We start from the raw sequence: 27,374 nt of genomic DNA, 5'->3' as shown, positions 1-27,374 counted from the left end.
TCTTGCCAGTCCAAGAGGCATTTGACTGGCGAGGTTCTTCCACGTTCTGAGGTGGGTCCTCGACCTCTGGCATGGACGTGCTGATACACTCTCTGTCACTTTACTAACCGAGCTTTTAAGGTGATGATGCGCTTTGGGAAACATTTAGTACATTGACAGCCGATGCTGTCTCTTATGAACTTATTTCTGCGTTATCTATCAGGAGATCACCATCACAGTTCAGCCTGATCTGGAGGTTGTCTTCAGGCCATCGACAGCCACTATTTCAAGACTCTCGCCCTTGGCCTCCAGAGACTTCTCATTTGTCCCCACAGACGGAAGTTTTGGAGCCAATCGGACATTACCCGGTTTCAGTACCCTTGGTGATGTCTCCGTACGAGTCAGACCAGCCAGCCTGCAGTCTACCACATTGCCGCCCGTGGCTTACCTCCAAGAATACCCCCTCTACACGTCTCTTTCAACTGCCACTGCTGACCCAGGTAAGCGCTGCTGAAGATCTCAAATCCCTCAGTGTCCTGCAGAGTCTCCTACGCGCACCCATCACTGTGAATGACGTGTCTTGCCACAGAGTCAGCCATTGCGGAGATCACAAAGAGACCTTGGGAGATTGCAGCGCACAACATCACAGGCCAGCTTGGTCTGCCCCCAGATACAAAGATCCACCTTCTCAGGTGCCACACATTGCACTCGCTGTCTTGGGTACTTAAATGCACATTCCGCCTCTTTGATCAAAGTGCCTGGCATGACGGCCACAACTGCGGCAGTATGTAATGCAGGCGGTACTCACAAGCATGGGATAAAGCTGGGGGCCTGCTGGTGACTTACACCTTGACCAATCTTGACCCCTTCAATGCCATTGAGATCGGGGCTCTCAGCATCCCACTTGTGTTCCAGGTGAGCAACGCATGCAGCATCCTTAGGAATGTAAGGGTGCGAATAAGTCATTTGCATTATCAGAGCAATCAATCCAGGAACTCTCTTGCCCAGCTTCATGGAGCTTTCTCCAATGGGGAGCAGGGTCGCTGGGATGGCCTCACACTGGAGCAGATGGCGCAGCAGTCAACCTTCACAGACATGCATCTGGGCGCGCACCATGGCTGGGTCAGCGTGACGCGCATGACCGGCCGGGGCCCAGTGCTCCTGCTGCTGCCCGAGAATGGGACCAGCTTTGAGGCGTGGCGCAGCGGCCGAGAGGACGCCGCGAATGCTGGGCCGCTGTGGACCCCCCACATCATGCTGCACTCTGCATCATACCGGGTGCGAGGCGGCTCAACCTGCAGCAATATGCTTGATGCTTGATCTGCTTGATACCGAGTATCGTGGGAATATAAGGCAGTCTAGGACTGTTGCTAAACTTCCTTCTGCCTTTGCTGCCTGGCAACCTTCGGGGTCAGCACAGCGTAGAGATATGTCCTGCACGTGGAAGATGCGCAGCATAAGCATGGAGGGATCCCTCAGACTTCACGTGTCCATGCAGGAGCTGGAGTGGTCCGCTGGAGGAGAGCCGTGGAACCCTCCGTCCAGTCAGCTTGTCCCACCAAATTCGAGCTATACATTCGGCTTCCGCTTGCTCACAGCTCCAAGCATCAGAGATCGCGATGCAAATCTCCTGGCAGCAGGAAAGGTTGTGGTCCATGGTGTGCCAGGTAGATACACTATGCCCGCAATCCTCTGTCTACTTTGCCGCTTGAATGTATTAGCATGCAGCTTGATAATACCTCTGCACAGTTTGTCCCGCTCATGGATGTTTCCGGTGACCGCCGAGTGGGGTGCAGGATACACCATTGCCACAGACATGGATGCACAGCTGCTTGTCACACTTCCAGAGGCGATTTCCCACATCAGTGGTATTGATGTCGTTCCAAAGGGCGCAATCTCCATTGGGACGCCCCAGCAGGCCAGGTGCGTCAGACATCTGGCCATGAATCAAACATATTACGGATTTCATGGAGCAGAAAAGTGCATGCAATCACTCTGCCAATGCTGCAAAATCCTGGGAACTGCAACTCTGCTCCATGCCCATCCAAATGCCTTTTTTCCAGCGGACAGTTGGCAGGACCTTGTTTTTAACAAGCACCACTGAGCTTGTTGTTACCTGTGGACAGCAGGCCCTCCGCCCAATGGGTGGTTCCGCTGAAGGGACTTCATCACGGCCGCTGCCGAGTGGACCTACAATTCTCCGACGGCTCATCGCTCGCCGTCCATTACTTTGTGCTGCCACCCTTCAAGGCACATGTGGACAATTTCGGCGCGTTTCTGGCTGACTGGGCGTGGCTGGGATCAGAGCAGGGCGTTGACCCCTTTGGGCGCACCCACTCAGTCATGCCTTGGGACCGCGACGTGCAGACCCATGTCATGCAGGATCCCCGGTCAGTACTCCCATAGAAGAATCCCTCCTTTTCCTTGTGCAACATGTGAGCCTATTTTTTGTTGATCTCATAGCATGTTTTGTTCTGAGATAGAGCAGTGCACATCGTGGTTCTGTGAACAACAAAGCGTATTTTAAAACGCATGCAGAAGGTGTCAGCTGGTGCTTCTTGCATGTGCTAGGGCGTTTGTGGTGGGCCTGAGTGACGAGGCGGGCGCGGCGGCAAATGTGGCGCTGGCCGTCAAAGCGCGCCACTCGCCGACCCGGGAGCAGGCGGCCAGGCTGGACGAGTATATCCAGCGCACGCTGTGGGGCGTGGAACAAGACATCCCCTTCCCAGTGTCCCTGCAGGACCACGCCACTGGCGGCATCCGCGCCAGCCTCTTCTGGGTGCCCACGCCGGTCCGGCTGCCTCCCTCTAGCCACCACCCCCAAGAAAGATATATTACCGCACATGAATGGCAGTTGTACTCAGAAGCACCGACTAGGGCCAGCCTCCCGGGGATGCAGCGAGCTGTCGGACAGATGTTTGGACTACCAAAGCTCGCGAGCCCCGATGCCCTGCTTTTGCCCTGTGCCCAGTGATTGCCAAGCACACCCGAGCGCCAAAGTGAGGCAGTCAGTGCTGCACGCGATGATTGCCAATTTTTGTGTCATAAGCATATTATATCCTATATATTGTTTAGAGGCATAGTCTGTGGCAGGGGACCTCGGAGGAGCCGATGCCAGGGTACACCTACAAGGCAAGCTCGCTGTCGGGGTGGATCTGGAACCGCACGAGGGCTGTGGAGTCCCTGGGCCGCGCGTACAACTACCCCCACCAGACCGCCGTCTACCACAGCATGTACCACCTCGCCGCCGACAATGACCTGGCTCCCTCGCAGCGCCCTGCCACCTGGTACCTGCAACAAGCTGCTGCCACCATCAAGGTGCAGTCTTTACTTCTTGATCATTGCTCTTCCTCCTGGACATGAGCACTCTTGCTCTGAGGGTCATTTGAAGCACTTTCTGCGGATGTCGTTACTGGCATTGTCACTCTCAACCAAGAATCTTTGGCCTGAAGTGCGGGATTCCTCCAGGGTGTGTATAGATGCGCCCTCACTATGAGGTGAAGTCTTTTTGGCAATGCTTCATGTTCACTGTGGTGGGTTTCTGTTTCAGGGCATGTGGACAGTGGCCAAATGGTACACCCAGTTTGGGTTGATGGCGGGGACGGTGTTTAGGGAAGTTCTGCGCGATCTGGAACTGGAGGGGTTGCATGAAGATGCCGCCATGGTCAGGGGTGAGCAGCCGGCTTGTGCCTTTGCATTTATTGATTTTGGCTCTCACTGTACCTTAAACACTTGCCGAGCGCAACTGACAGATCTGCTTATGCAGAAGTTGTGAGGGGCTAATGATGTTGTCTTGAGCGCATGCAGACATCATGCACAACCGGACGGCAGTGGGGTTTGTCTACAATTCTTCCTCACCCTGCCCCGAGCCGCCAGGGCCTTGCAGCTGCAGCCAGGCAGCTTCAGGGCACTTCCTGTACAGCTGCAGGCCATGGAAAGCCAATGATTTTCCCTTTGGCAGCGAATTTGCTTGGGACTCCACAGGCCAGGAGGAAATCTACATCTGGGGAAGGTGATACCCTCATTCTTCTCATTTGGTCTCACTGTGAATTGGTATGGCCCCAGCTGGCGGGAGGCGGTACATATAGTGACCACACCTGTGTGCCGTTGACGGGTTGCTTGAATCTGGCAATTCCAACAAGGAGGTGGATATGCGGCAGCCTTTACCTGCAGCTCGTCTGCAAACGCACCTTTGCCTCTGGCAGGAACAGTATTTACTAGTAATGGTGAAATTGCTATAACAGTAAGTAAAGCCTCCAAATTGTCATTTTAACAGATATCTTCCTCTGTCAGGTATTTTGGCAAGGATGAGGTGGCTGCGACAGCCTTGGATGCCATTTTGGCCTTCATGCCAAATGTCCCCAACTGGGCGTACAACGGCGCAGCGCTGGGCATAGGAGACTTCTCCAACAATGCCAAGATCACCCCCTGCGGCGGCTGGGAGCGCGTCCTGCAGCACTACCGCGCAGGTGCACCCGCTGCCCCCACCTGCTTAATGGAGGATTACTCTGTTGCATTTTGATTGTTTTAGCCCACTGTTGATTAGCACCAGGGGACTCCAAGTTAAAGATAGCAATAAGTAGCACTTAGCCCACTCGAGATTGGCATCTGGCAACCACTGGCAACTGTTGAGAATGGGGTCCATTGATGGCACTTCAAGTCTTCAGGGGTTCAGCTTTGGACTGCAACGATGCGCTGAGGCCTTTGTATCATTCTGGGCTTCAGCTTGCGGTGTGATGGGGTTCCCGGGAACTTTTGCTACCCGTTTCTGTACAAGTGTGACAGGGCAATAATTCACTCATGTGTTGTGTGCCAGGGCTGAATGCCATCCCCCTACTGGAGGAGTATCGTGCGTCACCACATGGCAACGTGCACCTGCTGCTGACGGGGCTGGGCGCTGTGGCGGGGCAGCTCACCAACCTGGACCTGCAAGGGCAGCCCTCCATGGGCTTCCACGGCGACCCGGCCGTCATGCGCCATGACCCCTACAGGTGCCACCTCTGCGCATGCATGCATGCTGGTCCTGCCCTGGCACAGCTGATCAAATCACCTGAACCCCTCTTGTTGTGGACAGAAGCTGCCATGAGAGACCCTGTCCTTTGGTGCTCTACCGCCGGGAGTGTGCACGCTTGATGATGCTTGGGACATGATGTTCCCATGTCGTCCAAGACAAGCTCGCATTTTCCCAGCAGAGCAACCTCAGACAAGATCAAGCTTCATCAAGGTTGAATGTTGCTCTCCAGTGCTTTGCTGAGAATGCGGGTGTTGCCTGTGCAGTGGGGACTTTGGGATTGGCTTCTATGGGCACACGCACAATGCTGGAGCCTACCTGCTCTACAAACAGCTCGGGGTAGAGTGGCTGTGCTTCCTGTGCAACCACGTGGTCATCAGCCAGGATAGTTCCAGTGCAAATGCGCTGCCCAGCTCTCATATGCCTCGGCCTGTTGACACAGTCATCCGCATGACACCCCGCGATTCCTACCATCAGCGGATCTACATCCAGCCCCTGGGGCTTTACCTTCTGGCAGAGGCAGGGGAGTTTGACAGCCTCCAGATAGACTTTGGCAGCCGGACGGCAAATGTGTCCTTCAGAGCTCTGGAAGGCACCCTCACCAGCAGACACCGCATGCGAGTTGAGACGCCCGGCAGCTCACAGATGCATGGCCCCACTGTGCTTCAGATAATTGCAGCTTCTCCCAGCAAGGGGCCTTGCCACGGGGCAACCGATCTGTCTCGTGTGCATGCTGAGTCGGATCACGCGGCATGCGCAGCATGCAAATTGTTAAATGCTGAGTCAGAGATGGTTCAGGGGAGGACGCTCCTTGCCAAGTCGGATGTTGTCTTACAGGACAAGTGCTGTGTGAATTGTCCTGCATGCGTGAGAGGTGCCTACGAGTTTGTACCCTGCAATTCAAGCAGGGGAGCATGGCTGCAGTTTTATTGGGACACTGCACAAGAAGTGTATGGTGCTGTAAAGTGAAAAGCCATGTGACATCAGTCACCTTTGCGAGGTGATGTGCTTTTTGAAGGTGGCTTGCATGTCGCCCATCTGGATGGAAGCTTCCTCTCCCTTAAGCTCACCGGGAGAAGCTGGGCCACGTCGCCGATCCGAAAATAGTAACAGGGCTTTTTGAACCCGCACACCAACGCACTCGCGACAGATTAATCTTTGTGGACCAATTGCACACTCGTATCCACATATAGAAATCAAAGTAAAAAGTACGTATCGATTGCAGCGATGGCCATGAGGACTGTTTCAATGACGACACCTTTTGCGACACAGATCAGACCCACTGCGGCACCCAGGTTGCGGAAGTCTATACTTCCAAGCCGATCACACACTGTCGTCCCGAAGGCATCTAACACAGAGAACGATTCGTACCAGGTACTGATGGTTCTGTCATATACATCAAGATGTCGTCCTTTGCTATCTGCTTCGGCATCCTTGTCTTGAAATGTCGGGTGCTGAATACTTTTGTGTTCTGCAGAAGCTGGAGGCTCCTGTACGAGAGGAGTTTCCGGAGGAGGGAATGCAGGTTGGCCCTGACGTGAAGGACAGACAAACACTGGTGAGTTCACGCCCGAGCTCCCTTAACAACACCTGCCAGGCGAGCCTATATGCCGTGATCGATCGATACTGTCACGCTTCAGAATAGTTGTTTCTCTCGTGATGAAGAGTGGTCCTTGATGCTGTTGCAGGCAGATGATATATTCAAGAGCGATGCAGCGAACCCAGACAGACAAATTTTGAACTCAGACGTTGGCTTCCTTGAGATGATGCGCTTCAAAGGTGCTGCCCAATTGCATGTGCAATTATTGCACTCATTTGCCACAAAATAGTGTCTCGCGGCTTCAATGTTCCCTTGCAACAAAGTATGCAAGTGTTTACTTTTGGTAAAGAGCATTGCATGTCAGCAGTCAGATGCTGATGTCAACAGACCAGTGCAACTGACCAGATCTGTGTAATGAATGAACAGGAGCATTGCCAGAGGTGCTCAACAGCAGACTGGCCATGCTGGGCTTCTTCTGGGCAGTCATCGCTGAGCAGCTCACAGGAAAGAACCTGTTTGAGCAAGTCAAGTCACAGCCGCTCCTCATTGTCACAACTGTGGTGCTGATCACTGTCGCCTCAGCAATCCCATTCTACAAGGGAGTGCGCCGCTCTGGCAACTCTGTCTTCACACCTGACGCAGAGCTTTGGAATGGCAGGTATTGTGCTCATCTCTCTGGAAAGCTCATTGACTGCTCACAAGGCATGCCTGTACACCCCAACCCTGTGTCAAAGGACGCCTGTGCAACATGCATGTCAAGAGAACCTAGTGGTGTAGTGTTATATTGCTCAATCTATTTGGATATAGTATGGGAAGTCTCTTGCTTTCTTGGCAATCTTGGTAGAAGCTCACGTGCATTGTGTCATGGTGTTGCAGGTTGGCGATGCTGGGAATTGTGGCGGTGATCATCAACACATGGAATCGTGGCAGCATCTTCTGAGTGATCACTTATGAGCCATGTGGCAAGTGTGGTTGTGCTTTATGAGCACTGTATGTATTAATATCAAAGGTTTGAAGAATATTGGAACAGAGGTTAATTGTCACGAAAATGTTTGAATAGGTGGTAGTCCTGCGTGCTAGTTGTATTACTTATAGGAAACTCTTGAAAAGACTGGCACACATGAAGGCAAAGTGAGCGGCACAGTCATTACGATTATTTCAGTTATTATGTAGATCGCAAATGCATAAACTCGGACAATTCTTTGTAAGAAAGAATTGTCCGTCATACAGCATGACACAGCATCACCGTGTTGCTGGGACAGCTGAAGTTCATCACACAATACCACAATTTGTGCATGCACAAGACACATGGTGTAAGCATGAAAATTGCCAGTAGTCTTCCAGGCACACGGACAGGGCTTTTGAAGTGCTGAGGAAACTGGGGTTTTGCTCAACACCCATTTTATTGATGCTGACTCATCACTATTTTGAATGGCCCGCTGCCCAGTTGTGCGTTGAACATAGGGCAACCACTTTCTTGGAACATCCGATATAAATGACGTAGACTTCATCCCCCAGAATGTGCATGATGCTTTCTGTTGAACCTCTACGTACCACATCACTGTTATGCTATGACTGTGTCGCTGATATGATAAGTCTCCAGTGAGAGGATCCTCTTCAAGAAGATCAAGCGCACTGGACTTGATGCAAAGCAGGTCACATTAATGGGCACATGTTATTTGTGTTATAAAACAAAGGACTTTGGTTCAGCCATAAGTTTGATAGCGATCTTCATGTACGTGTGATGGAAATGCATATGCACAACACATGCATGAAGGAAAGCTTGCAGGCTGTGCTGGAGAGTTGCAGCTGCAGCAGACAAAGTATTTGGCTTGCAATGCAATATCATGTCCTCTTCATTGCAATTGAGTTCTGCCTGGGGATGTTACAGCGCTTGTCAGGCATCAACAGCACTGTAAAGCTCATCAGCAAATGTTGAATAACTATAAGCTGTCAGCATCAGCCATACCCACATACGAAACGCAGCAGAATTGAAAAGACTGCGCATGTTGAAGATGCTGCTCTTGCTAATGCTAGTCCATACATTATTTCAGGTTCTTTCCGACTAGAGTTGACAGTCACAGGTGCAAACAGACTCTGCCAGTACCTTACAAAACAGCAGTGTCTTGTCCAAAGGCCCGGTGCTGAATCTTGTTGTTCCACTTCCATGTCTTGATACTGTTCTGATCACCTTAAGCAAGAAAGACTAGCCAATTGGTCTTGAGAGCGCTGGCAGCCTGTCAGTCCTGGGCTTCAACAGGCAAACACGAATGGGAGTGACTTCTTTTCCTTCAGAGTGTCCATCCGAGACATGCTGAGGCCCTTTGAAAGCTGGGGAGTCAGTTGCGTCCATTGCTGGCCTGCTCCTGGGGTCATGTGCTGAGCGCGCTGAGATGCAAAAGGACTTGCGATTGGCTGCTGCTCTTGGGCCTGGCCGGTGTTTGGCGCTGCTGTGCAGGCCTCCTCTGCCTGGCTGCCTGACAGTGAGAGCCGTGCAAAGAAGCGGCCGTGGTGCAGCGGGCTTGAGCCCTCCGTCACCTGCCTCTGCTGCTGGTTGTCATCATCATCATCGTGCAAGCCCATGCTGCAGTCCCTGCATGCCACAGCAGCATGTCTCAGAGGGTGCACCGTGCGCATGTAGCCCCTCATTCTGCAAGCAAGCAGCTGAAAAGAGCCCAAAAGCAGAGCAGCACAGCTTCATAATTACCTGCTCAGCTGGGAGGGGCTCGCATGCTCCTCCCCAGCGGTGCAGAAGGGGTCTTGGTCATCCAAGCAGAGGATGTCTGCGCCGTCATCTGCGCGGCTGCCTGGCAGGTCCTCGTCGAGCTGGAAGCTGGGGCTGTCCTGCATGTCATCCGGGTCCAGGGAGAACGGCCGCACTTGCGCGGCCGCCTCGGAGCGGTCGAAGGAGCACTCGCGCGCCCAGCGGCTGTGGTACACGAGCGCCGTGCTCCCTGTGAAACTTGGCGTCGCGGCCGTTGACGGCCGGCGCCCCAGCGATGGCGTGGCAAAGGGGCTGCAGCCTGCGTTCCCAAAAGAAATTCTGTCAGTAAAGGTGTCTCCCAGCTCTTAGCTGTGCAAGGCAAGGCAAGAAGTCAACAGGGTGGGGGTTTTTTAATTCACTGGACATTCAGGCGCCAGCCAGACGTGCTGAACATGAAGGCACCTGACAGGAAAGGCTGGCATGCAAAGACAAGCCTGCTCAGACATTGTTATACGTTGTACACTAGGTATATGTGAGGGCCTGGCAAGGAGTGCACCTGCTTCGCTGAAGGGCGAGAGGAGGGTGGGGCTGGACACGGACAGGCGCTGCTGGAGCAGGGACGGGACGAAGGAGGGCGCTCGGGTGGGCGTTCCTACGTCCGACGCATCGTGGGACATGTCGCTGCTGGATAGTGTCCGCCGCCAACCGGCCCCGCACATAACGGGGGTTGACACCGCGGATGGGCTGGGCGCGTCGGGCAGCGTGAGGCTGGGCAGCTGCGCCAGATTCAGCCGCCGCGGTCCGGGCGTCGGGCCGCTGCTGCAGGTGGCTGTCACGCTGCTTCCCCCTGGAGATGCACAAGATTTCATCAGAGCATGAATATTAGCTTCACAACAGATGCCTGACTAGCAGTGTTGTCGATGCACGTATGCACTCTCGGACAATGTTGTTGACGTCAGCTTGCCCAGGAGGGCAGAACTTCATCCCAGCAGTAGACTCTTTAAACTCATGTGAGGTGAAGGGTAATACCTGTGCTGGGCAGGGCATGATCCAGGGGTCGGTGGGAAGGTGTGGCATATGCATCCTGGGGGTAGTCAGCCTCTGAGCTGGGCTGTGCATCTTTTGCGGATGCACAGGAGCTCACTGTCGCGCTCAGCCCAAAGGGAAGCTGCAACATGCCCACCTGCATGCGAAACATAGCACCTCAGTGATCTGTAACGCAGAACGTGTCTTGATATGTGAACAAGTTCTGTCTTCTTGGGAACAGTAGAGATGGAGTAATATGTTCCTCACCTGCTCTACCAGCTCCTGAGCAGACAAGCGGCTTGAGGGATTCCGTGAGAGCATGCCCTGCACTAAGTGCTGCAGAGCCGGCAGCCTCCCAGGAAGCTGAAGGTCTCTGCAGTTCTGCCAGGACCGAGGCAGCTTCTTGCCTGCATGCACCAGCGAGAACTGTGAGATGTAAGAGGCATGCATAATCTGTTGCCCACTTTCCAACCTCTAAAATTTGATGTGAATATGACAGCTACCACACATTTCACACCAGCGGCGCAGAGGCAGGACGTGAGCGCACCTGTTGCACACTCGTAGATGGTGGCTCCGAGGCTGTAGATGTCAGCTGCGGGCGAGGGTTTGTCATCGCTGAGGAGCTCTGGTGCTAGGTAGTCGCCATCGCCTTCCTCCCAGTCCTGTCATTGCAGTATGCACACATGCATCAGTAGCTTGCATGAATGCGGCATGTCATGCATGCACCCCTGCTCCCATAAGGCACACCCACCTGGCTCTTCATGCATGTCAAGTGCCATGCAGGTCATGTAGATGGATGTCATAAGAGCTCACCCGCTGTGTGCTGCCCACAACTGCCAGCCCAAAGTCGCCAATCTGGAAGGTTCCATTGCGGTTGCAGAAGACGTTGTCAGGCTTGATGTCCATGACAATCACGTCGTGCGCATGCAGGAATGCCAGCCCCTGTGCCACCTCCCAGAGCACTTGCCACACCACAGGTTCCGGCAGCAGCTGTCCCTCCTGCTGTCCCTGCATCACATGCAGGCAGCTGCATCAGTACGGACACTAAATGATTGCCTGCTTTCAGTGCCTGCTTCAGTGCGTGTCAGTCTGGAACATGCAAGACTGCGCAGACAGCTTCGCACCTGCCGCAGAATCGAGCCGAGGCTGCCATTCTCGGCGAGATCCATCTGGATGTAGAAGTGGCCCCGCTGCTGCCATGCGCGGTGGAGCGTCACAACATTGGGGTGGCTTGGAAGAGAAGCGACTGCTTGGATCTCGTGCAATGACCTGGCAGTCAGCAAAAGAGTTAGTCACATTCTCTGGGACACACGAATGGGAATTGAGGGTCTACAGGGCCAACAGACTGGGCTGATGACATCAGCCTGATGTGCTCACCTGTCTCTGTCGCCCTTTGAACGAAATCTGCGCATGGACCGCTTGACAGCGAAGAGCTGGCCTGTCCCACGATGCCGTGCACGGTACACCTCGCTCAACGGGGACCTGCCGATTACTGCCTCGAAGGAGAAGTGGTCCTCAAACGCAAAGAGGTTTGGAGACATCACGGAGGGTGTTCGGCGCAGCAGCGCAGCAGACGTGGCCATGAGCACCTGTAAGGCAATCATCAGGTTGAGGGTGCACCAGTACAGCGATTTAGGTCCTGCATAGGGTACGACAAAATACTAGAAGGACACAACATGTACCAAGGTGTACCCTAACCTTGGCGACGTAAAACCGGGATATCGCGCTAACGATGGTTTCCGATAGAACAAAAAACGCGCTTTCGTCCAGGATGTGGGCAACTGAACTGAAAGAACACACCTTAGAATCGTCGAGAGTATCTTCAAAATTGGGAAGCTGAGGTAATCCTCTTCCTTTCCTCCGGAAAGCTTTGGAAGCCGCTTGATCAATCGTCCCAAATATCTGTGGTCCTTCTCTGTGAGACATTCCAGCACTGTGCTCCTCGTTCCGTCTACCCTGTGCCGCAGTGATTTGGGGAGAAGCTGCTCCGCGACTTCGAGCCTTGGCCCACCCAGGAGTAGCCAGGAAGTCTAACACGCTCAGTGGACTCTTCTCTGTCATTTTGTCTGAGTCTAGCTTCCTTAATGATCTGCTGTCTGCTGTGATGGCTCAAATGTATATAAGAAAGATTGCGGCTCGGCAGGTGCCGGCAGCCTCTACCACAGTACACTAGCACAGCCCTAATTGGACTGAACGATGCCTCGAACCTGTCTTGGCAGACTTGTCTTGGCAGCAACCACAATAAACTTTTGCAGCAACCACAAGAATACGGCAGAGAAGTCAAGGTTCAGAAGTTAGGGTTCGAGGGAGTTTGGAGAATATGCGAGGGTCAGTAACACAACAGATTGAGCCGCCCAGTGATGGGCATCCAATGATTGATTGATGAATCTCTGAGGAGAAATCATACCAGCGGAGGTGCTTTTGTCTGGGAAACACTGTTTCCAGCATGGAGCAGCTCGTTCTGAGGCCAGGTGGTGCTGGGCCAAACAAGAATCCTTTTGCAGGATTCGGTCGTGGGGCTGGAGCATCATTGCCCAAGAAGGTGTTTAAATGTCCCCTATTCCTACCTCACGCTTTCACAAGTTGCTCCCGTTAGTGTGACCAGATTGCAGTATATGTAACGTCTAATATTTTTTGTTGCACCCAATCTGTGAACAGATTCAGGAAGCAGGTCCGTTGAGGGAAGAACGGAAGAAGCCGCCCGGAGAGATTATCAGATACACGGATGAATTCCTTCTGAAATTCCGAGAGGTGTGATCTCTCAGCTGTGAGGCTGTGGTCGTCTAAATCAATTATGGACTCCCATCTGTTGTGGTTACTCTGTAAGTTACTCCTGGATGTTGTCGATGATTTGCTTGTTGTGGTTGCAGATATGTATGTCTTCACCTCCGGAGCTAGCAGGGCAGCAGGAGCTGCTCTTGGATGCTCCTGGTACCACCAAGCCCGCAGAGTCGGTGGATGCACAACTGGTACGCTGAGTATATTGACATGTGCGAGATTCACTAGTGACTTCAAATTTTCAGGCTCGAAGCTGTCACTTTGTACATGTGCAGCCGCGCCAAGCTGAGCAGCCAGATACACGTGACTGGCACACGCGGAAAGAGCTGCCTCCTGCCCCAGAGAATCAGCGGGAGGGACAACAGCAGCAGCCTGTGCAGCAGTGGGCACAAGGTGAAGCGCAGGCACAGAGGCAAGAACGGCCTGCACCCCAGCGGGAGCGGTCACAGCCGTCAAGTGGGCCAAACTCTCACGCAGGGCCTTCACCAGCGCAGCAGTCCAACGGACCAGCTCCCAAGATCCAGAGGGCAGCAGACGTTGGGAAGAAGGCCTGGATGCCAGGCACAACAACCGGCGGCCAAGAAAAGGTGACAATCACTGGATTGTACTCCCATATGCAGATACACATGCCGCCACACATGGGTCGTTTAGTTGGCGAGGTTCTGCACCATTGCTAGGGTGGCTGACAAATGTTGTTTCGTGCAGGCGACGCGGCAAGTGAAGGGCATTCTGAACAAGCTCACGCCGGAGAACTTTGACCGCCTGCTGCAGCAAGTCCTTGACATTGTGAACGACGCAGAAGTCCTGCATTCCACCATTAGCCTTGTCTTTGAGAATGCAGTGGCACAGCCCACCTTTGCCTTCATGTACGCGCAGCTTTGTGATCGCCTGTCCAAGGTGAGAGGCGCAATCACCTTCCATCCAATCATGGTTTCCACTGCGCTTTTCGTTGAATGGCCAAAATGCAAAAGATGAATCACAGCAATCTGTATGCTTACACCCTGACGATATGGTTGTGGCGGCGTCTTTTGTAGGGACTCCCAGAGTTCCCACCTCCAGAGGGTGAATCGCGGCCAATGACGTTCAAGCGAGTTCTCTTGAACACGTGTCAGGAGGAATTTGAGGGGGCTCAAGAGGCCCGTGAGGTGGACTTCGTCACTGTGTCCTCCTGTCAAAACAAACTGGTGCTGGATAGATGAGTAGATTATACACTGTCCCTTGGCACTGCACCTATCCAGAAAGGTGCTGGGAGAAGGCTTACTGAGTGTGGCATTGCTTTGTCACTAGGCGCTCCAGACGACTCCAGATGGGGAAAGGGAAATCGCAGAGCGGAAGGTGAAGATGAGGACACTGGGCAACATTAGGCTCATTGCAGAGCTGTACAAGCAGGAGGTTGTCAGCGAGAAAATCCTGCATGCCTGCATCCAACAGATGCTTGGCGACGGCAAATCTGATCCTGCTGAGGACGATGTGGAGGTGACTCACACCATCTGCTTGTCAAAATTGCAATATCAAATTCTGGATTGTCTTTGGGCCTCAAATGGTTGGCAAAGCATCTGCAGGTTTCACAGTCTCTCCCATGTGTGCGCAGGCAATGTGCGAGATGCTGACCGTTGTGGGCAAGAAGTTGGAGGAGGTGACAAAGGACAAGAAGCGCCTGGATGGATACTTTGCCATCCTGGAGAAGTGGGCCAAGAACAAGGTACATCGCCAGCCGGGCCTGGCAGGCTGCTTATCTCAATACATCACTTGTGCCTCTTCCTATTGACTCTGAATTGAATTTGAAAGGCCTCTAGCAGTACATGGTGAACTTGTAAGGAATCAGGGATTGTAATGTGAAAGCATTCCGGAATGAGAGCCTGGCCTTTCTCGTCATCAGGAAGATCACTGGATTTGCAAGGGAAGCAATCCGTCTTAAGGCAAGAGCATGCGAGTGTGCCGATTGAATTTGGATTATATGGGCTACAGGGCTGATCGTTGTGTGGTGTGGCATGGTACACAGGCGCTGTCGGCGAGGGTGAAGTTCATGATCCGGGACATAGTGGAGCTGCGCAAGTCCAAGTGGGTGCCGCGGCGCCAGAAGGAGGAGGCCAAGAAGATCAGCGAGATCCACGCCGCCGCGCATGCCGAGCTGGGCATGATCCCCTCCGCCGTCCTGCCCGGCCTCGCGCCGCTTCCGGCCCACTCCCGCGGCGCTGTGCCCGGCCTCGCCGACGACGTTGAGCTCTTCCCAGCCTTCAAGGGCGACGGTGAGCACCAGTGCCTTCACAAGCACGCATCACCTAGATGTGTGTCCATGAGGATCTTGCCTGAACCTCCCTGTGCAGGACATAAATGCCATGCTGGTTGGAATTACATGTGCAGCTCATGCTGCTTCGCTTGCAGCAAAAGGGCCCTACAACTCACAGTAGGGCTGCTTGAGACAGGAAAATTTGCCACTTGGATGGCTTTCTATTGCGTCTATTCCCAATTTAAACATTGTGAAGATTTATAATGCATTGAGCAAGGTTGTTGATGTGAGCAGATGATGGCTGGGAGACGGTTGGCCGGAAGAAGGGGTCGGCCAAGATTGGCGATCAGAGCCACACGAGTGCGTTCCTGGGTGAATACACCCCGGTCGCAGCCGCGCGCTCCGCGCCTGCCGCAGCCGCCGCCCCAGCTGCTCCGGCCCCCGTTGCCGCCGCTCCTGCTGCTGCTGCTGCGCCTGCACCCAGGTACACCTCTCAGTTGTTACTGCAGTCAGATCTCAAAATTTGAACATGCTAATGGCTGCAGCCCTGACAAGAGCCACGGGATAAATTTTCCGCTGCTACCAGAGGAGTGTTCTGCAAGCAAGGATGCAGTAAACCATGTAGTGTCTGGGCTGGTGATAATCGTGCGGTTCCCTTCCCAGTTTTGGCAGTGCAAGAAAGCCGGGATCTACTAATCGCACAATAGCAACCCAGGCGGCAGCAGCCACACCGTTTGCTTTGTCTGTCTGGAGCAGCCAAGGCACAGCTGCTGTGTGCCGGACAAACGCCACTGATCCCTTCTTAAGCACACCTTGAGTCAATCCTCCAGTGCACAGCATGCTGGTAACAGAGGACTGCTTGGATGTGTGCAGGGCAAAGAAGGTGTACACAGACGAGGAGAGGGAATCGCAGGCGAAGTCTTTGTTCAGTGAGTTCCTGTCTGCTGGAGACCATGTGGAGGCTCTCACACTCGCGCGGGAACTGGCTGCACCCGGTGAGCCGACACCACCTTTCTTATGCCTTGCATTCGCTCACTCTGCATTTCTCTGAAGACCGAGCCAGACATGTCATCCAACTGTCATTTGCTGTCGTTTATAGTTTGTTGTCTACTGTTGCGACCCTGATCTATTAATCTTGGATGCGTGACTGAGGCAGTCCCCACTATTAGTCATCATTGGATGCCTGCTCTGATGCCACATCAGCAAATACCTCTGGGACATGCATTGCTTATGGTTATGTGGGTGTGCCCTGAGGGATGAAGGGTGTGCGCTGCAGGCTTCATGCCCAAGCTGGTGGACATGGGCATCGACGCGCTGTTTGAGACCATCAGACCAAAGGAGCACGAGATGCTGACGGACCTGCTGGTGTCCCTGCTGCGCCGCAACGCATACTCGCTGGAAGACTTCGTCACCGGTGTGAAGCTCAAGACGGACCTCCTGGAGGACCTGGCGTGAGTGCCTGCCCACAAAAGCCGAGATTGACAGTCCGTACATCACCTGCCAAACTTCCAATGTCCGGGATTTGGTGCTCCAGAGCATTTCAGGGACTCTCTGGACTTCTCTTCCAATGGAGTTGTGGAGTTCCGTTACATGTGCATGGAATTTTCTGAAGCTACCTGCTCCACAGTTCTGGATTCTGAGATTCGATATGAGGGGGAATGTATGGGTGCAGGCTGGATGTGCCAAAGGCGCCGAAGCTGCTGGGGTCGCTGGTGGGGCTTGCAGTTGCAGAGGGAGCTGTGCCGGCAGGGAAGCTGGTGGAGCTGTATGAGAAGGTGGAGGACACAGAGACCAGGCGACGAGGCGTTGCAGAAGCCCTGCGCTATGTCAAGGTGCGTCGATCAGCATGTAATAGAGTGCAGGTTGATCCGCTTCTTATGGTCCAGAGGTATCGACCAGGATCTGGTCTTGTTGAAGCCCCTATTGGTGCTCAGAATCGAATTGTGATGAGACTATCTCCTTAGCTTTTGGACAAGAGGGCAGGGCTGGGTTGTCGGATATGCTTGGCAGCGCCTCTCTACTTTGCTAGAATCCTGTCATGCACCTGTGTTGTATTTCTGTATCAGTGGGCGACGTAAGCCCTGTTTTCATGGATACTGGACAGCCAATTGAGTGGACATGCCGTTCGGGTTCTGCAGGGAAAAGTTGGGGAGGCAAAGCTGGGACAGCTGTGCACAGAAGGAGGGCTGCAGGTGGAGAAATTCCTGGCAGCTGATGTGGAGTTTGATGGCCCTGACTTTCAAGATGTCGCCGCTTTTCTGAAGCAAGAAGGCCTGAGTGCTGTTCCCTTGTGATCATTGTTACATCATCATGTTGATCCAAGGCGCAATGCTTTGTTTTGTGCCATATCAATAACATCAAGCGCACTGTCTACTTCATGATGTGCTATTAGCGGCGCCTCTTCACATGCAAAGGGCAGAATAGCCCTTGTGTGTGCTGCCTGCTCAGGTGTCATTGCACCGTTGCTGTACTGTCTGCCATGTTGAAGACGTGGAAGTATCGATGCCCACCAGTGCTCATTGACTCTTCACGCCAAGGACATCTTGCAGCTGCACAAGTACACATCAGAGTTTAGTACCAATCTGCATTAAGCAGCTGGCTTTCTGCAGCTCATGAATCTGGCTGGGTGGACTTCATTTGTGCTCACCTCTCTTTGGCATTCAGAGTATGCTGCCCCAGCTCCAAATCCAGCACCAAAGCCAGCACAGGCAGCCCTTGCACCACCTCCTCCTGCAAGGATGGGAGATCTGTCATCTCCTCCGATATGGATGTAGCCACCAACAACGAAGGATTTTTTTGAAAGAGATACGTGCCAATTATCTCCCAGCAGCTAGGAACACCTTCTTTTTTGGGGCATCGGATCTAGAAAGTGACTTACTGAAGAGTATCAAAGCTGCTGCTCCACCGCCAAGAGTGCCGTACACAACTCTGCGCAATGTTAAATCAATGCATTTGTCCCATTTTTCATTTATGTAGAATTCTGGAGGCCTCTCGCTGTTTGCCATCGGTGTACCTGTCAGTTGATCTGCGGGGGCCTACGAGAAATATATATTTCCTAGTCAACGCTGACACGAGGACAGATCAGCAAATATGTTCCCTGATATTCACCGTTGTTGCACTTAAATGTCTCTGCAGCACCTTGGCTTGCCAAGTTGGTGAGAATATGCAGGCGTGTTGCCTGTTGAGGCTGTCCCAGCCTGTCTAGCTAGATTGAAGCTGCCTCACTCTTTAAAGGAATATGAATGTTGTTTGAGTCCATGCAATGCCATGAGAGGATCTTAAGCCCATCCAATTGGGTCCATTGCATGCAGAAAATCCGCCCAGCCGCGTGCGAAACAGAGCACTGGCAGCAGTTCCCAACTTGACTTGAGTCAAACCTTGCCATGCAGTGAATGCTCAGCATTCAATGCTGATATGATCATGACTCCTTTCGGAAAGGATTGGGCTATATGCCTTCGTCATCTGTGCTGCTGTCATCTGCAGCACTCATTGGTCAATCTCAAGGTCTCCGGCATCCCAGTACTGGATGCATGTCCATGCATAAGTGCAGCAGTGCTGCAGCAGGGCGCAAACCATTGCTTGCAGTGTAGTGCTGCCAATGCGGACCATTGCAGGGCTGACCCCTGTCTGTTGGTTCCCCTAAGAGATCTTGCTGACCTGGCAGGGTGTTCCCACGTAGGATTCAGGACAATAAGATACTATTGCTACTGCATTGAATGTACACAGTACGATAATGCAAATGCTGCGGAACCGCCGCCTGCGTCAGACAATCAGGGACTCTACGGAGAGCTTTTAAAGCCTGAAAAGGCTGCCATGATCATGTTATCTTTTTCACCTGCCCATTTAAAGTCCCATTCATGAGTTTGCCTGAGCTCATCCACGAACCTCGCAACGCATTCCTTCACAAGCACTACTTTACGACTTGTGGGTTCTTTGCTCCCTTTCTGTCTCACCAGACTGCATCAGATTTGTTCAGTCACACATGCCAGCTCACAGGCAATTGTCTTCTTGTGAAATTCACACTCAAGTTCGAAAAGTCAAGTTTAAGCACCCACATCAATACAAGGGAACACGCTGGTCCGATCAACAAAATTGTTGCACATGCAGAAAATCACACGCGCTAGGACCTGTTATTGAGGCCAGCTCTTGGCAACCAGCCGGCTTCAAAGCGGTCCACTCGAAGCCACTTTGTGGCGCTCCACTTGTCTCCCTTCATTACAGGGCATCCAGCATGGAGGCTCTTCTCATCCATGCGCCCATCGGGGGTCAGGCTGTAGAAGAACAGCGCATCCCCCTTCTTTGGCTTAGCAGCCGCTCCGGCTTGCGCGCACTGTGAGAACTTTGTATTCCCCACATTCTGCGTGCCAAAACGGCCTCAATGATATGCCTTGGATGGATTGGATGCCATACAAGACCTCTGGCAGGAAATTGCTCATTCATCAGATCAAGCATGCATGGCAAGGGAATAGAAGCCATACCGGCTTGTCCGAGCTCTCGGGGAACACGGTCTCTCCACCATCCTCAACATCCGACAAGTACATGAGCATTGTGGCGATGCGCTGGCCGCCATTCTGGGTGTTGAAGTTGTCATGGAAGTAGTCGAAGTGGGGCCTGTATTCTTCAGACGCCTGCATCCATGATTATGCTTTAGCAGGCCCAGCTCCCAGCAATGATTTATTTACTGCTCGCATGTGGCAGTATGCTGCAGGTAAACCAATGAGGCTGTGTGACAGAAGAAGAGAAAGTGTCAAGCACCTGGTAATGTAGGATTTGTAGGCCCTCGCCGTTCTCCTTTGGGATCGCCGTGTACTTGGCAATCCGCGCCTCAATCCGCTCGATGACATCATCTTCCCCGCGGTTCAGAAACATCCCCGACGAGGTGCGCACCCTGCAAGTAGATCAATTGCAATGAACACAGAGGGGTCTGCAGAATACCCCGATCATGTTATCCTCGATCCATTGCACAGTAATATGTGCAATCAGCATGCTGTAATACGTCCTAGGCTGCAAAGCACCATGTGCATATGACATAGCGTCTGCCCTGCGCACAAAGAAACATCCCCGAGGATTGTGTCCTCACTGGGGGGCAGTCTTACTTGCTGGGTGCGCTCTTTCCTGTCTCATTGTCCACCACCTCCGACTTCTCCATGTGGGGCTTGCCCTGCATATGATGAAGGACCTCGTTTGGGTGAACACCTGCCTTTGCATAGCAAAGCAGTACAAAGTCCTTTTCGGGGTCATGCACGCCTTCAAAGATCAACAAGTCAGTCATTGAATCCATACCTTCTGCACCAGGTAATCAGCCTCTGCTTCTGTCAGGAAGTTGTGGTACAAATATGCACGTGGTTCCCAAGAGAGGACCTCCATGTATACACCGCCATTTCCCCTCTCCCAATCCTTCTTTGCGCTGTTCCTGCAACATCGTTAGAGCCGTAAACCTTCAGGCTCCATTTTGTATCACCACCGAGGGTTTGTCACTGCCTAGTACTCCACCTAGGCAACGTTCCAAAACACATCTGCGACACCAGCTGTGGAAGAAAGGTGCATCAAGATACATGGTGACGCTTACATGCTATTGCCGCTCGAAATCAGCTCCCGAGCTTTCTCTCGGAGCTTGGACTTGCGCCCAGCTGCGAATCCCATCAAGGCCAGACACAACAAGCAGACACACAGGAAATTCATAGCTCGACGCCGCCATGATCCCGGTGGCGTCATCTTGATGGATCAAGGAAAGATCAGGCTTCGATGGGAAAGTACGAAGCCGTGCGAAGGCGTCTTGCTTCTTGCATGGGTCTCCTGCCAGGCTGGAGGTGACGTGAGCGGGTGATGTCACCACCCCCGTTCTGACCAACACTTTGATTTCCGAAACTCATAGATGTGGATGATAATCTTGAGGAGTTGACCGATCTTTTACTATCATGAGGCATCTGAGGCATTGATTGTACAGTGAAGAAATTGGATGTGCTGTCGTTGACGATTGCCTCTCCATCCTGACTTTGTATTCGATTGGGACGCACAAGAAAGGGACTGTCTTCGTCAAATAACAGACTTTTCCAACGCATAATAATGTGGAAGTCTTTGAGGGCGGCAGTGGAAGATGGGGTCAAGGAGTTTTCGCGTGAAGCCCTATCAGAGGCAACCACCACACTGAAAGATGTATGTTTTGGGCCATTCAGACCAGATGTGCTCAGCCTGATCGAGGCTCTTGATCATTTCCTATGGAAAACAAATGCTCAAATTTGCCTCATGATTAGGACGAGTATCCTTCAGTTCTGTGTTTTGTGACTTGGAACACCAGAAGACCTTCAATCAAATCGAAGAATTTATTGAAGCCATTGATTATCTTACCATCGAAAGTTACTTTCCTTTTGGGGTGCCGCAGGTGAAGCAGGGTGCTGAATGGATGGACACCAAAGAAGTGGCCGGACGAGCTCGCCATTTTGTGGATGGGTGCGTGCTACCCGTACATACTTGACCATTATCTGTGTCGTCTGTGAGATCTGTGCCTGGTCTGATGTGAGTCTGCTGAGCACCCTCAAAGAGCACCGGTTTCTCATCGCGATTTCCACTGCAGGCGACTTCGTTCCGATGCGGCGAGGCTCTCAGACACAGGCAGCCAACAGCAGGGCAGCGGAACCTTGGATGACATGCAGATCCCGATGCTAAGGTGGGACTCTGCACTGTGACTCGCCGTCCTGGCATCATCACGCAGTGTTCGCTATGGCTGCCTGACCAGACCTGTGTGCATCTGCAAGCAGCAACCCGATGTTTGAGAGCGAAGGCGCGGGAGGGGCAGAGCCGCGGCAGCGGCGCTACTCCAGTGACTGGGGCAGCGTGAGCTTGTCAAGGGCGGGCTCCATAGTAGGCTCGAGGGCAGGCTCGCCTCGGGAGATGGGCCCTGGGCAGCCAAGCGCAGGGCCCCCCTTCAAGTCTCACAGCAGTGATGACATCGGCAGCTCCTGGATGCGCACGGTGGAGTCTGGCAACAGCGGCACTCAGTCCCTTGCCTCTGACTGGGCAGAGTACGACGGTGAGGATGCAAAGTTCTGATCTACTCATTATAACTGATCACCAGGCCAGGGCATGCATGGGTCTTTCTGCACATATGCCAAGCCTAGGGGGAAGCATTCCATCTGAACGGGCTTGAATGCAATAAATATGTTAGCATCTAGAATGTGGCATTGTTGATACAACTTTCATTTGGATTCTGGCGGCGCACAGGGTATTCGGCGCCTGATGTGAGGGAGTCTCCATCATACAGAACTGTCCAGCGGGTAAGATCTGCTTTCAATTGTCCTGACAACTATCTACAGTGCAAATCAACGAGCAGAAGCATTGCATGCAGTTTTGCTTGTCCTTAATCCCCATCTGTTTGGTGTGCTCAGGCCCCCTCACCGAGCCCACAAGCACCTTTGGAGGGTGCAGGGCAACCTGCACTGCACAGCCGAGGTGACAGCGACGGCAGCTCGCCTGCGAGAATGCTTCAGCAGGAGGTCATACGACTTCAGATAGAGCAGGATGACATGGCGATGAGGCTCAAGGTCAGCACCTCACAGATCTCACCCTCCAGCTTCCCTCACGGAGCATCATTTGCACAAGCGTGACACCGCTGTACATCTTCTGCCCGAGCTGCCATATGCTGCCAAAACCAACCGCTTTTCAATAAGGAGCACTCGCTTGACTGACATGTCTGGTGCTGTGACAGTCTGAGCAGGCGCGGACACGAGAGGCAGAGGCAAAGCTTGCCGGGCTGTCATCCACCCTTCAGCAACGCCTCCTCCAGCTTGCCACAGAGGTGAGGCAAGGGCTTGAAGAAAGAGCAGCACACTGAAATTCATGTATTCTTCAGAATAAGTTGAACATCATGACATCAGAGTGATTGGCGGATGCACAGGTGGAGGCGCGCGGAAGCGCTCTGGAAAGGCTGAGGGAGGAGAACGAATCTTTGACAGAGGACTACAACAGACTGCGCGCCCATTCAGCCTCTGTTGAGGAGCAAGCGCACGCCAACATTGCTGACCTGGAGCGCCAGCTGGCAGATGCACATCGCAACGCTGCTGACGCCGGTGTCGCTGCGGCAGCGGCGCATGCGCGCGCCCAGCACGACAGCTCCGTGAGCATCCTTTCCTTCCATGCATGCCTGGCTGGACAACCCTTTCGGCCTGGTGCAGTTGACTGCTCAACGAAGATTCCATGACCGCAGCAGTAACAGTGCCTGTTGGTCATGTGGTCTGTGGGTTATCTCGGGGTTTCTCAGACGGCTGATGTGCATCTGATGTGCCATGAATCAGGCGGAGTCGCACGAGAGCAGGTCAGCCAGGGAGGACCTGGAAGCGCAGCTCGAGGCAGCCCAGACGAGAGCACAGGCGGCGATGACTTCAGCAGCCGAGGCGCAGGCGCGCGCGGCAGCTGCTGAGGCGGCCCGGGACGAAGCCGAGCGCAACCGTGCGGCGGCCGACCGCTCCCGGCGCGAAACTGAGGCGCAGGCGCGCGCCGCGGCGGAGGTGGCCGCGGCCGAAAGGGACGAGCGCGCAGCCGCGGAGGGGCTGAGCGAACAGCTCAAGGCGGAGGCCGACCGGCGCGCCAAGGTGTTCCACAACGCCGTCAAGGCCGCCATTGGCAAGGTGCAAGCCGAGCTCGAGGCTGAGCGCGACGCTCTGGAGGCCCGGTGCGCCCCCTCCCTCCCCACCTTCTTGTCTGGAGTTACCTTTGGATGCTGCGCAGTATAGAAGACACTGGCGCTTTGCTTGCGCAGCTATTTGCTACTGCTTTTATCGCAAGTGCTCACGAGAGGTGTGCGGCGTGTGCTTCATTTGCGAAGAGGATGCAGTAGAATCGAATTGCGATGGTGGGTGGGACTGCAGGCTGAAGCAGGTGGAGCACACGTTGGCAGAGGCTCAGCAGGAGGCGGCTGCGTCTGCTGCCGCTATGCAAGAGGCTCGCAGGGAGGCGGCTGCGCGCATGCGCGATGCCGAGGACGCCGGCAGTCTTGCTGTGGCCGCGCAGGAGGCTGCCGACGCGGCGGTCGCGCGCGATCGAGCCGCCAGGGCCGCAGCTGGGTCCGCTGAAGCTGCCCTCAACGAGCTGCGAGGGTGAGTACTTGTGATGCTTGAAAATTCGCCTTGGACAAGCAGGAGAGACAGATAAGACCGACCAGTAGGAGAAATAGAGAGGCCCTTCCAGGAGATCTGCCAGGAGGGATTATTAACAAGGCAAAGATCCTGTGTGCAGGGGTGCTGTAAAATTAGAAGGAGAGGTGAGAGAGGCCAATGCCCGCGCACATGAGGCTGAGGCTGCTGCTGCCAGAGCCAAGAAGCAGCTGGAAGAAGCGCAACAGAAGTTGGCTGCTGCAACATCGTCATCACAGGTGAGCTGCCATGGCTGGTCTTCTAGTTTCTGTAACACAGCATCACAGCACAACAGCCTTTGAGAACGCTCATCAGGATGTTGTCTATGTCGCCTGATGAGGCGAATGGACTGGCGCAGATGGACATTGCGCGGTGGCAGAGCCGGGCAGAGGCAGCCGCTGTGGCAGCGCGCGAGACGGAGGCGCGGTGTCAAGCAGCCGCTACCTCATCTGCTGCAGCCGCAGACAACGCTCTGCAGGACGCTCGCACAGCAAGGGAGCAGGTTAAGCATGCAGCAGCCCCTTTATGTTCTATTTGTTGCAAGGCAGAGCAGGCTTGGTTGTCTGCCAGACATGTGCCCAGTGCAGGATCGTTTTCCAGATTTGGGGCCGCATCTGCAGACTTGTGACACTTGACATGTCATGCACGCATGCATGGCACCCACTTGTCCCACGCTGTACAGGTTGCAGCATTGGAGCGTGAGCTGGCAGAGCTGAGGCAGGCGCGTGGGAAACGCGCGTACGGGTTGCCGTCGCGAGCAGACATCATCTCCAGCCTGGGCCTAGACAGGTGGCGGGAAGAGCAGCTGCTGCCATCCGCCAGCTCAGCGTCCTCGCTGGACATTGAGGCAGCCAACAAGAAGGACAAGGCGCGACCAGGTCTTAGGTGTGCGCGTGCTGCAGCTCTGTTTGGACGTAAAACCAACAACTGGCATCGCAATCATTGCAACGCAATGGGCTTCATGTGGCCCTGATGTGCATACTTCCTCCAATTCTTGCATGTTATCAGAAGAGCATGTTTGAACACATGGCCGCCAGCGTGGCTTTGCCATGGCAGCGGCCGTATCCCTGCAGGAGGTGATTGTCCTTGCCAAGAGTGGGGACAGGGAGAGTGTGTTTGGGGATTCTATGTTGTGTCAGGTCGGCAGCAGCACCTGTCAGCATGAGCATGTACTGTAATCGTCGAGCTGTGTGTGTGCAGCAGCGACCCTCTGCACCGCCAGCTCTTTGGAAGGGATGTTGGGCCTGGGGCATTGCGGGGCCATGTCCCACTGCGGACCTGGATTGTCATCGTCTATCTTGTCCTGCTGCATGTTGCTGTCATGCTGTCATTCACACGACAGCACGACGCACATGCAGCTTGCCAAGAACACGTGCTCCCTGGCACATGACGTGTACCAAAAGCAGGATCATGTATAAGAGTATTGATAAGGTTTGGGTTGACAGTTGAATGCTCTGTGCCTTCGGAAGCTTGCGCATGTTGAATATGGTTGATTGCCAAAAATCAGATGTTGTTGAGCATTATTTTTGAATTTTCTGGTTGAGACCTCAAATACGAGTGAGTTGTTATGCATGAGTCTGATCGAGTGAATCAGTCGATATTGACTTTGGAGCTCTTCGGGAGCTCCCTGAAAACTTTCCGAAACATGACTTGCCTCAAGCTCTTCAGTGGCCAATGCTTGTTTCTTTCAAGTGTTTAGCCCCAAGCTCAGCATATGTTTGTGCACTCTTGCTGATGAACGCAGCCTCCTCTGGCTTCAAAGGCCTCAGCAGCTTCGCTGGATTCCCACCCCAAAGCTCCCCAGATGGAATCACTGTGCCTGGAGACACAACCGCCCCTGCTGCAACCTGGGCCCCCTTCTCAACCTGCATTGCAGATCCCACCAAAAGTAAGTACTACAGATCTATTGGCAACTTTGTGCAATGTGAGCTAGCTTCCTACATCTATTGCAAGGAGGTACGGCCTCCGACATAAGAGTGGAAACCCCAACAGTCAAGCATGGGGCCTAGGCGATGCGACCACACCTTCACCCCTTCAAGCAGTGTGGCACCCATGCCGATGAGTGCCTCATCCTCAATGGTCACAGTGTCCAGCAAGACGCTGTGACCCACTGTCACGCTGTTGCCAATGCTGGTGGCGCCAGCATGGCCTCCCAGGAAGGCTTTGCTGGTCCGTACAGAAACATTGTCCTGCAAGTTTGTGTTGTCCCCAATTGTGATTGCGCCCTCATCGCCTGCAAGTCATACACAAAGGTGCAGTGGAGGTGCATCCAGGAAACGGCGCATGCTGCTTCAAGCTCATATATATCAGATGAGCAATAAAGACAAACTGAAATTCATCACAAGCAAGGAGGACAAGAGCTTACCTCTCAACACTGTTCCATACCAGATGGAAGACCTCTTCCCTAAGGTGACATCACCTATCACAGCTGCACTGGGTGCAACAAATGCCCCATCCCCAATGCTGGCTTTCTTGCCACCCAAACTCATCACCGTCCGGTGCTGAAAGACTGCACCAAGGGAGACACACGAACGTTGGCTTGAAAGGATCTGGAGCATGACTTCAGGGGTTGATGAAAGTAGCATGACGACAATGGTTGTTAATGAAGGATGGCCACAAATTTTGCTTCATGTTTAACAGCAACAGTCACTTGCAATCTTGCGTGATAAAATTAAGCAGGGGAGAATACCATCTTCCAGAAACGCATTGTTGCCCTGCAAGCGGCAGCCAAGACGATCCAAAGCTTGCCCAGTTTCGCGTATGATGAAACCTAATCTCTGAATAATGCCAGACATTGGGCAGCGCGCGATCAAGACCTGTCCTCCACTGCCCAGTACTCTGCTTGACCTACTGCAGACTCGCGCCCGACACCTTTGCTTGTCAAGCCCTGGCAATAGAACAGCGCATTGATCTGAAGGATTTGAGTCTTAGGATTCCTAAGTTAGGAATGTATGCCACTGAAATTGGACATGATCCAG

The 27,374-nt window shown here is 53.5% G+C and overlaps 6 protein-coding genes across 6 annotated transcripts; 3 read left to right on the top strand and 3 right to left on the bottom strand.

Moving 5' to 3' along the window:
• Nucleotides 1-549: 549 nt before the first annotated feature.
• On the top strand, nucleotides 550-7,470 carry COCSUDRAFT_61600 (hypothetical protein; the record flags this gene model as incomplete). The annotated part of the gene is made up of 17 exons (XM_005649868.1): nucleotides 550-671; nucleotides 777-894; nucleotides 1,018-1,257; nucleotides 1,478-1,646; nucleotides 1,776-1,902; nucleotides 2,109-2,369; nucleotides 2,551-2,770; nucleotides 3,073-3,297; nucleotides 3,530-3,650; nucleotides 3,787-3,991; nucleotides 4,273-4,448; nucleotides 4,796-4,970; nucleotides 5,257-5,650; nucleotides 6,468-6,548; nucleotides 6,679-6,769; nucleotides 6,957-7,188; nucleotides 7,407-7,470. The coding sequence occupies 17 exons, from the start codon at nucleotides 550-552 to the stop codon at nucleotides 7,468-7,470; spliced, it is 3,021 nt and encodes a 1,006-aa protein (XP_005649925.1).
• Nucleotides 7,471-8,607: 1,137 nt separating this feature from the next.
• On the bottom strand, nucleotides 8,608-11,864 carry COCSUDRAFT_46694 (kinase-like protein; the record flags this gene model as incomplete). Its single annotated transcript, XM_005649867.1, has 9 exons — nucleotides 8,608-9,123; nucleotides 9,238-9,553; nucleotides 9,791-10,081; nucleotides 10,264-10,417; nucleotides 10,528-10,667; nucleotides 10,808-10,922; nucleotides 11,074-11,268; nucleotides 11,385-11,529; nucleotides 11,638-11,864. The coding sequence occupies 9 exons, from the start codon at nucleotides 11,862-11,864 to the stop codon at nucleotides 8,784-8,786; spliced, it is 1,923 nt and encodes a 640-aa protein (XP_005649924.1). The 3' UTR covers nucleotides 8,608-8,783.
• An 842-nt stretch (nucleotides 11,865-12,706) lies between these two features.
• Nucleotides 12,707-17,768, top strand: COCSUDRAFT_46693 (hypothetical protein; the record flags this gene model as incomplete). The annotated part of the gene is made up of 13 exons (XM_005649866.1): nucleotides 12,707-12,802; nucleotides 13,131-13,229; nucleotides 13,314-13,431; nucleotides 13,516-13,625; nucleotides 13,744-13,935; nucleotides 14,326-14,514; nucleotides 14,630-14,740; nucleotides 15,041-15,287; nucleotides 15,563-15,752; nucleotides 16,142-16,263; nucleotides 16,545-16,719; nucleotides 16,941-17,100; nucleotides 17,407-17,768. 13 exons carry the CDS (start codon nucleotides 12,707-12,709, stop codon nucleotides 17,560-17,562), a joined length of 1,965 nt encoding a protein of 654 aa, XP_005649923.1. The 3' UTR covers nucleotides 17,563-17,768.
• A 1,620-nt stretch (nucleotides 17,769-19,388) lies between these two features.
• Nucleotides 19,389-20,635, bottom strand: COCSUDRAFT_35772 (hypothetical protein; the record flags this gene model as incomplete). Its single annotated transcript, XM_005649865.1, has 5 exons — nucleotides 19,389-19,625; nucleotides 19,747-19,896; nucleotides 20,024-20,156; nucleotides 20,365-20,429; nucleotides 20,552-20,635. The coding sequence occupies 5 exons, from the start codon at nucleotides 20,633-20,635 to the stop codon at nucleotides 19,389-19,391; spliced, it is 669 nt and encodes a 222-aa protein (XP_005649922.1).
• Nucleotides 20,636-22,033: 1,398 nt separating this feature from the next.
• COCSUDRAFT_61596 (hypothetical protein) lies at nucleotides 22,034-25,561 on the top strand (the record flags this gene model as incomplete). The annotated part of the gene is made up of 11 exons (XM_005649864.1): nucleotides 22,034-22,298; nucleotides 22,490-22,542; nucleotides 22,654-22,809; nucleotides 22,974-23,063; nucleotides 23,163-23,381; nucleotides 23,560-23,936; nucleotides 24,133-24,360; nucleotides 24,500-24,635; nucleotides 24,755-24,898; nucleotides 25,079-25,274; nucleotides 25,536-25,561. 11 exons carry the CDS (start codon nucleotides 22,034-22,036, stop codon nucleotides 25,559-25,561), a joined length of 1,890 nt encoding a protein of 629 aa, XP_005649921.1.
• Nucleotides 25,562-26,060: 499 nt separating this feature from the next.
• Nucleotides 26,061-27,191, bottom strand: COCSUDRAFT_13424 (trimeric LpxA-like protein; the record flags this gene model as incomplete). Its single annotated transcript, XM_005649863.1, has 4 exons — nucleotides 26,061-26,261; nucleotides 26,421-26,629; nucleotides 26,762-26,905; nucleotides 27,086-27,191. The coding sequence occupies 4 exons, from the start codon at nucleotides 27,189-27,191 to the stop codon at nucleotides 26,061-26,063; spliced, it is 660 nt and encodes a 219-aa protein (XP_005649920.1).
• Nucleotides 27,192-27,374: the final 183 nt, after the last annotated feature.

The sequence above is a fragment of the Coccomyxa subellipsoidea genome, assembly GCF_000258705.1.
Source record: "Coccomyxa subellipsoidea C-169, whole genome shotgun sequence".
In the NCBI taxonomy this organism is placed as follows: domain Eukaryota; kingdom Viridiplantae; phylum Chlorophyta; class Trebouxiophyceae; family Coccomyxaceae; genus Coccomyxa; species Coccomyxa subellipsoidea.
Note: the sequence above shows the minus strand (reverse complement) of the source record. Positions and strands in the feature narration are given on the sequence as shown.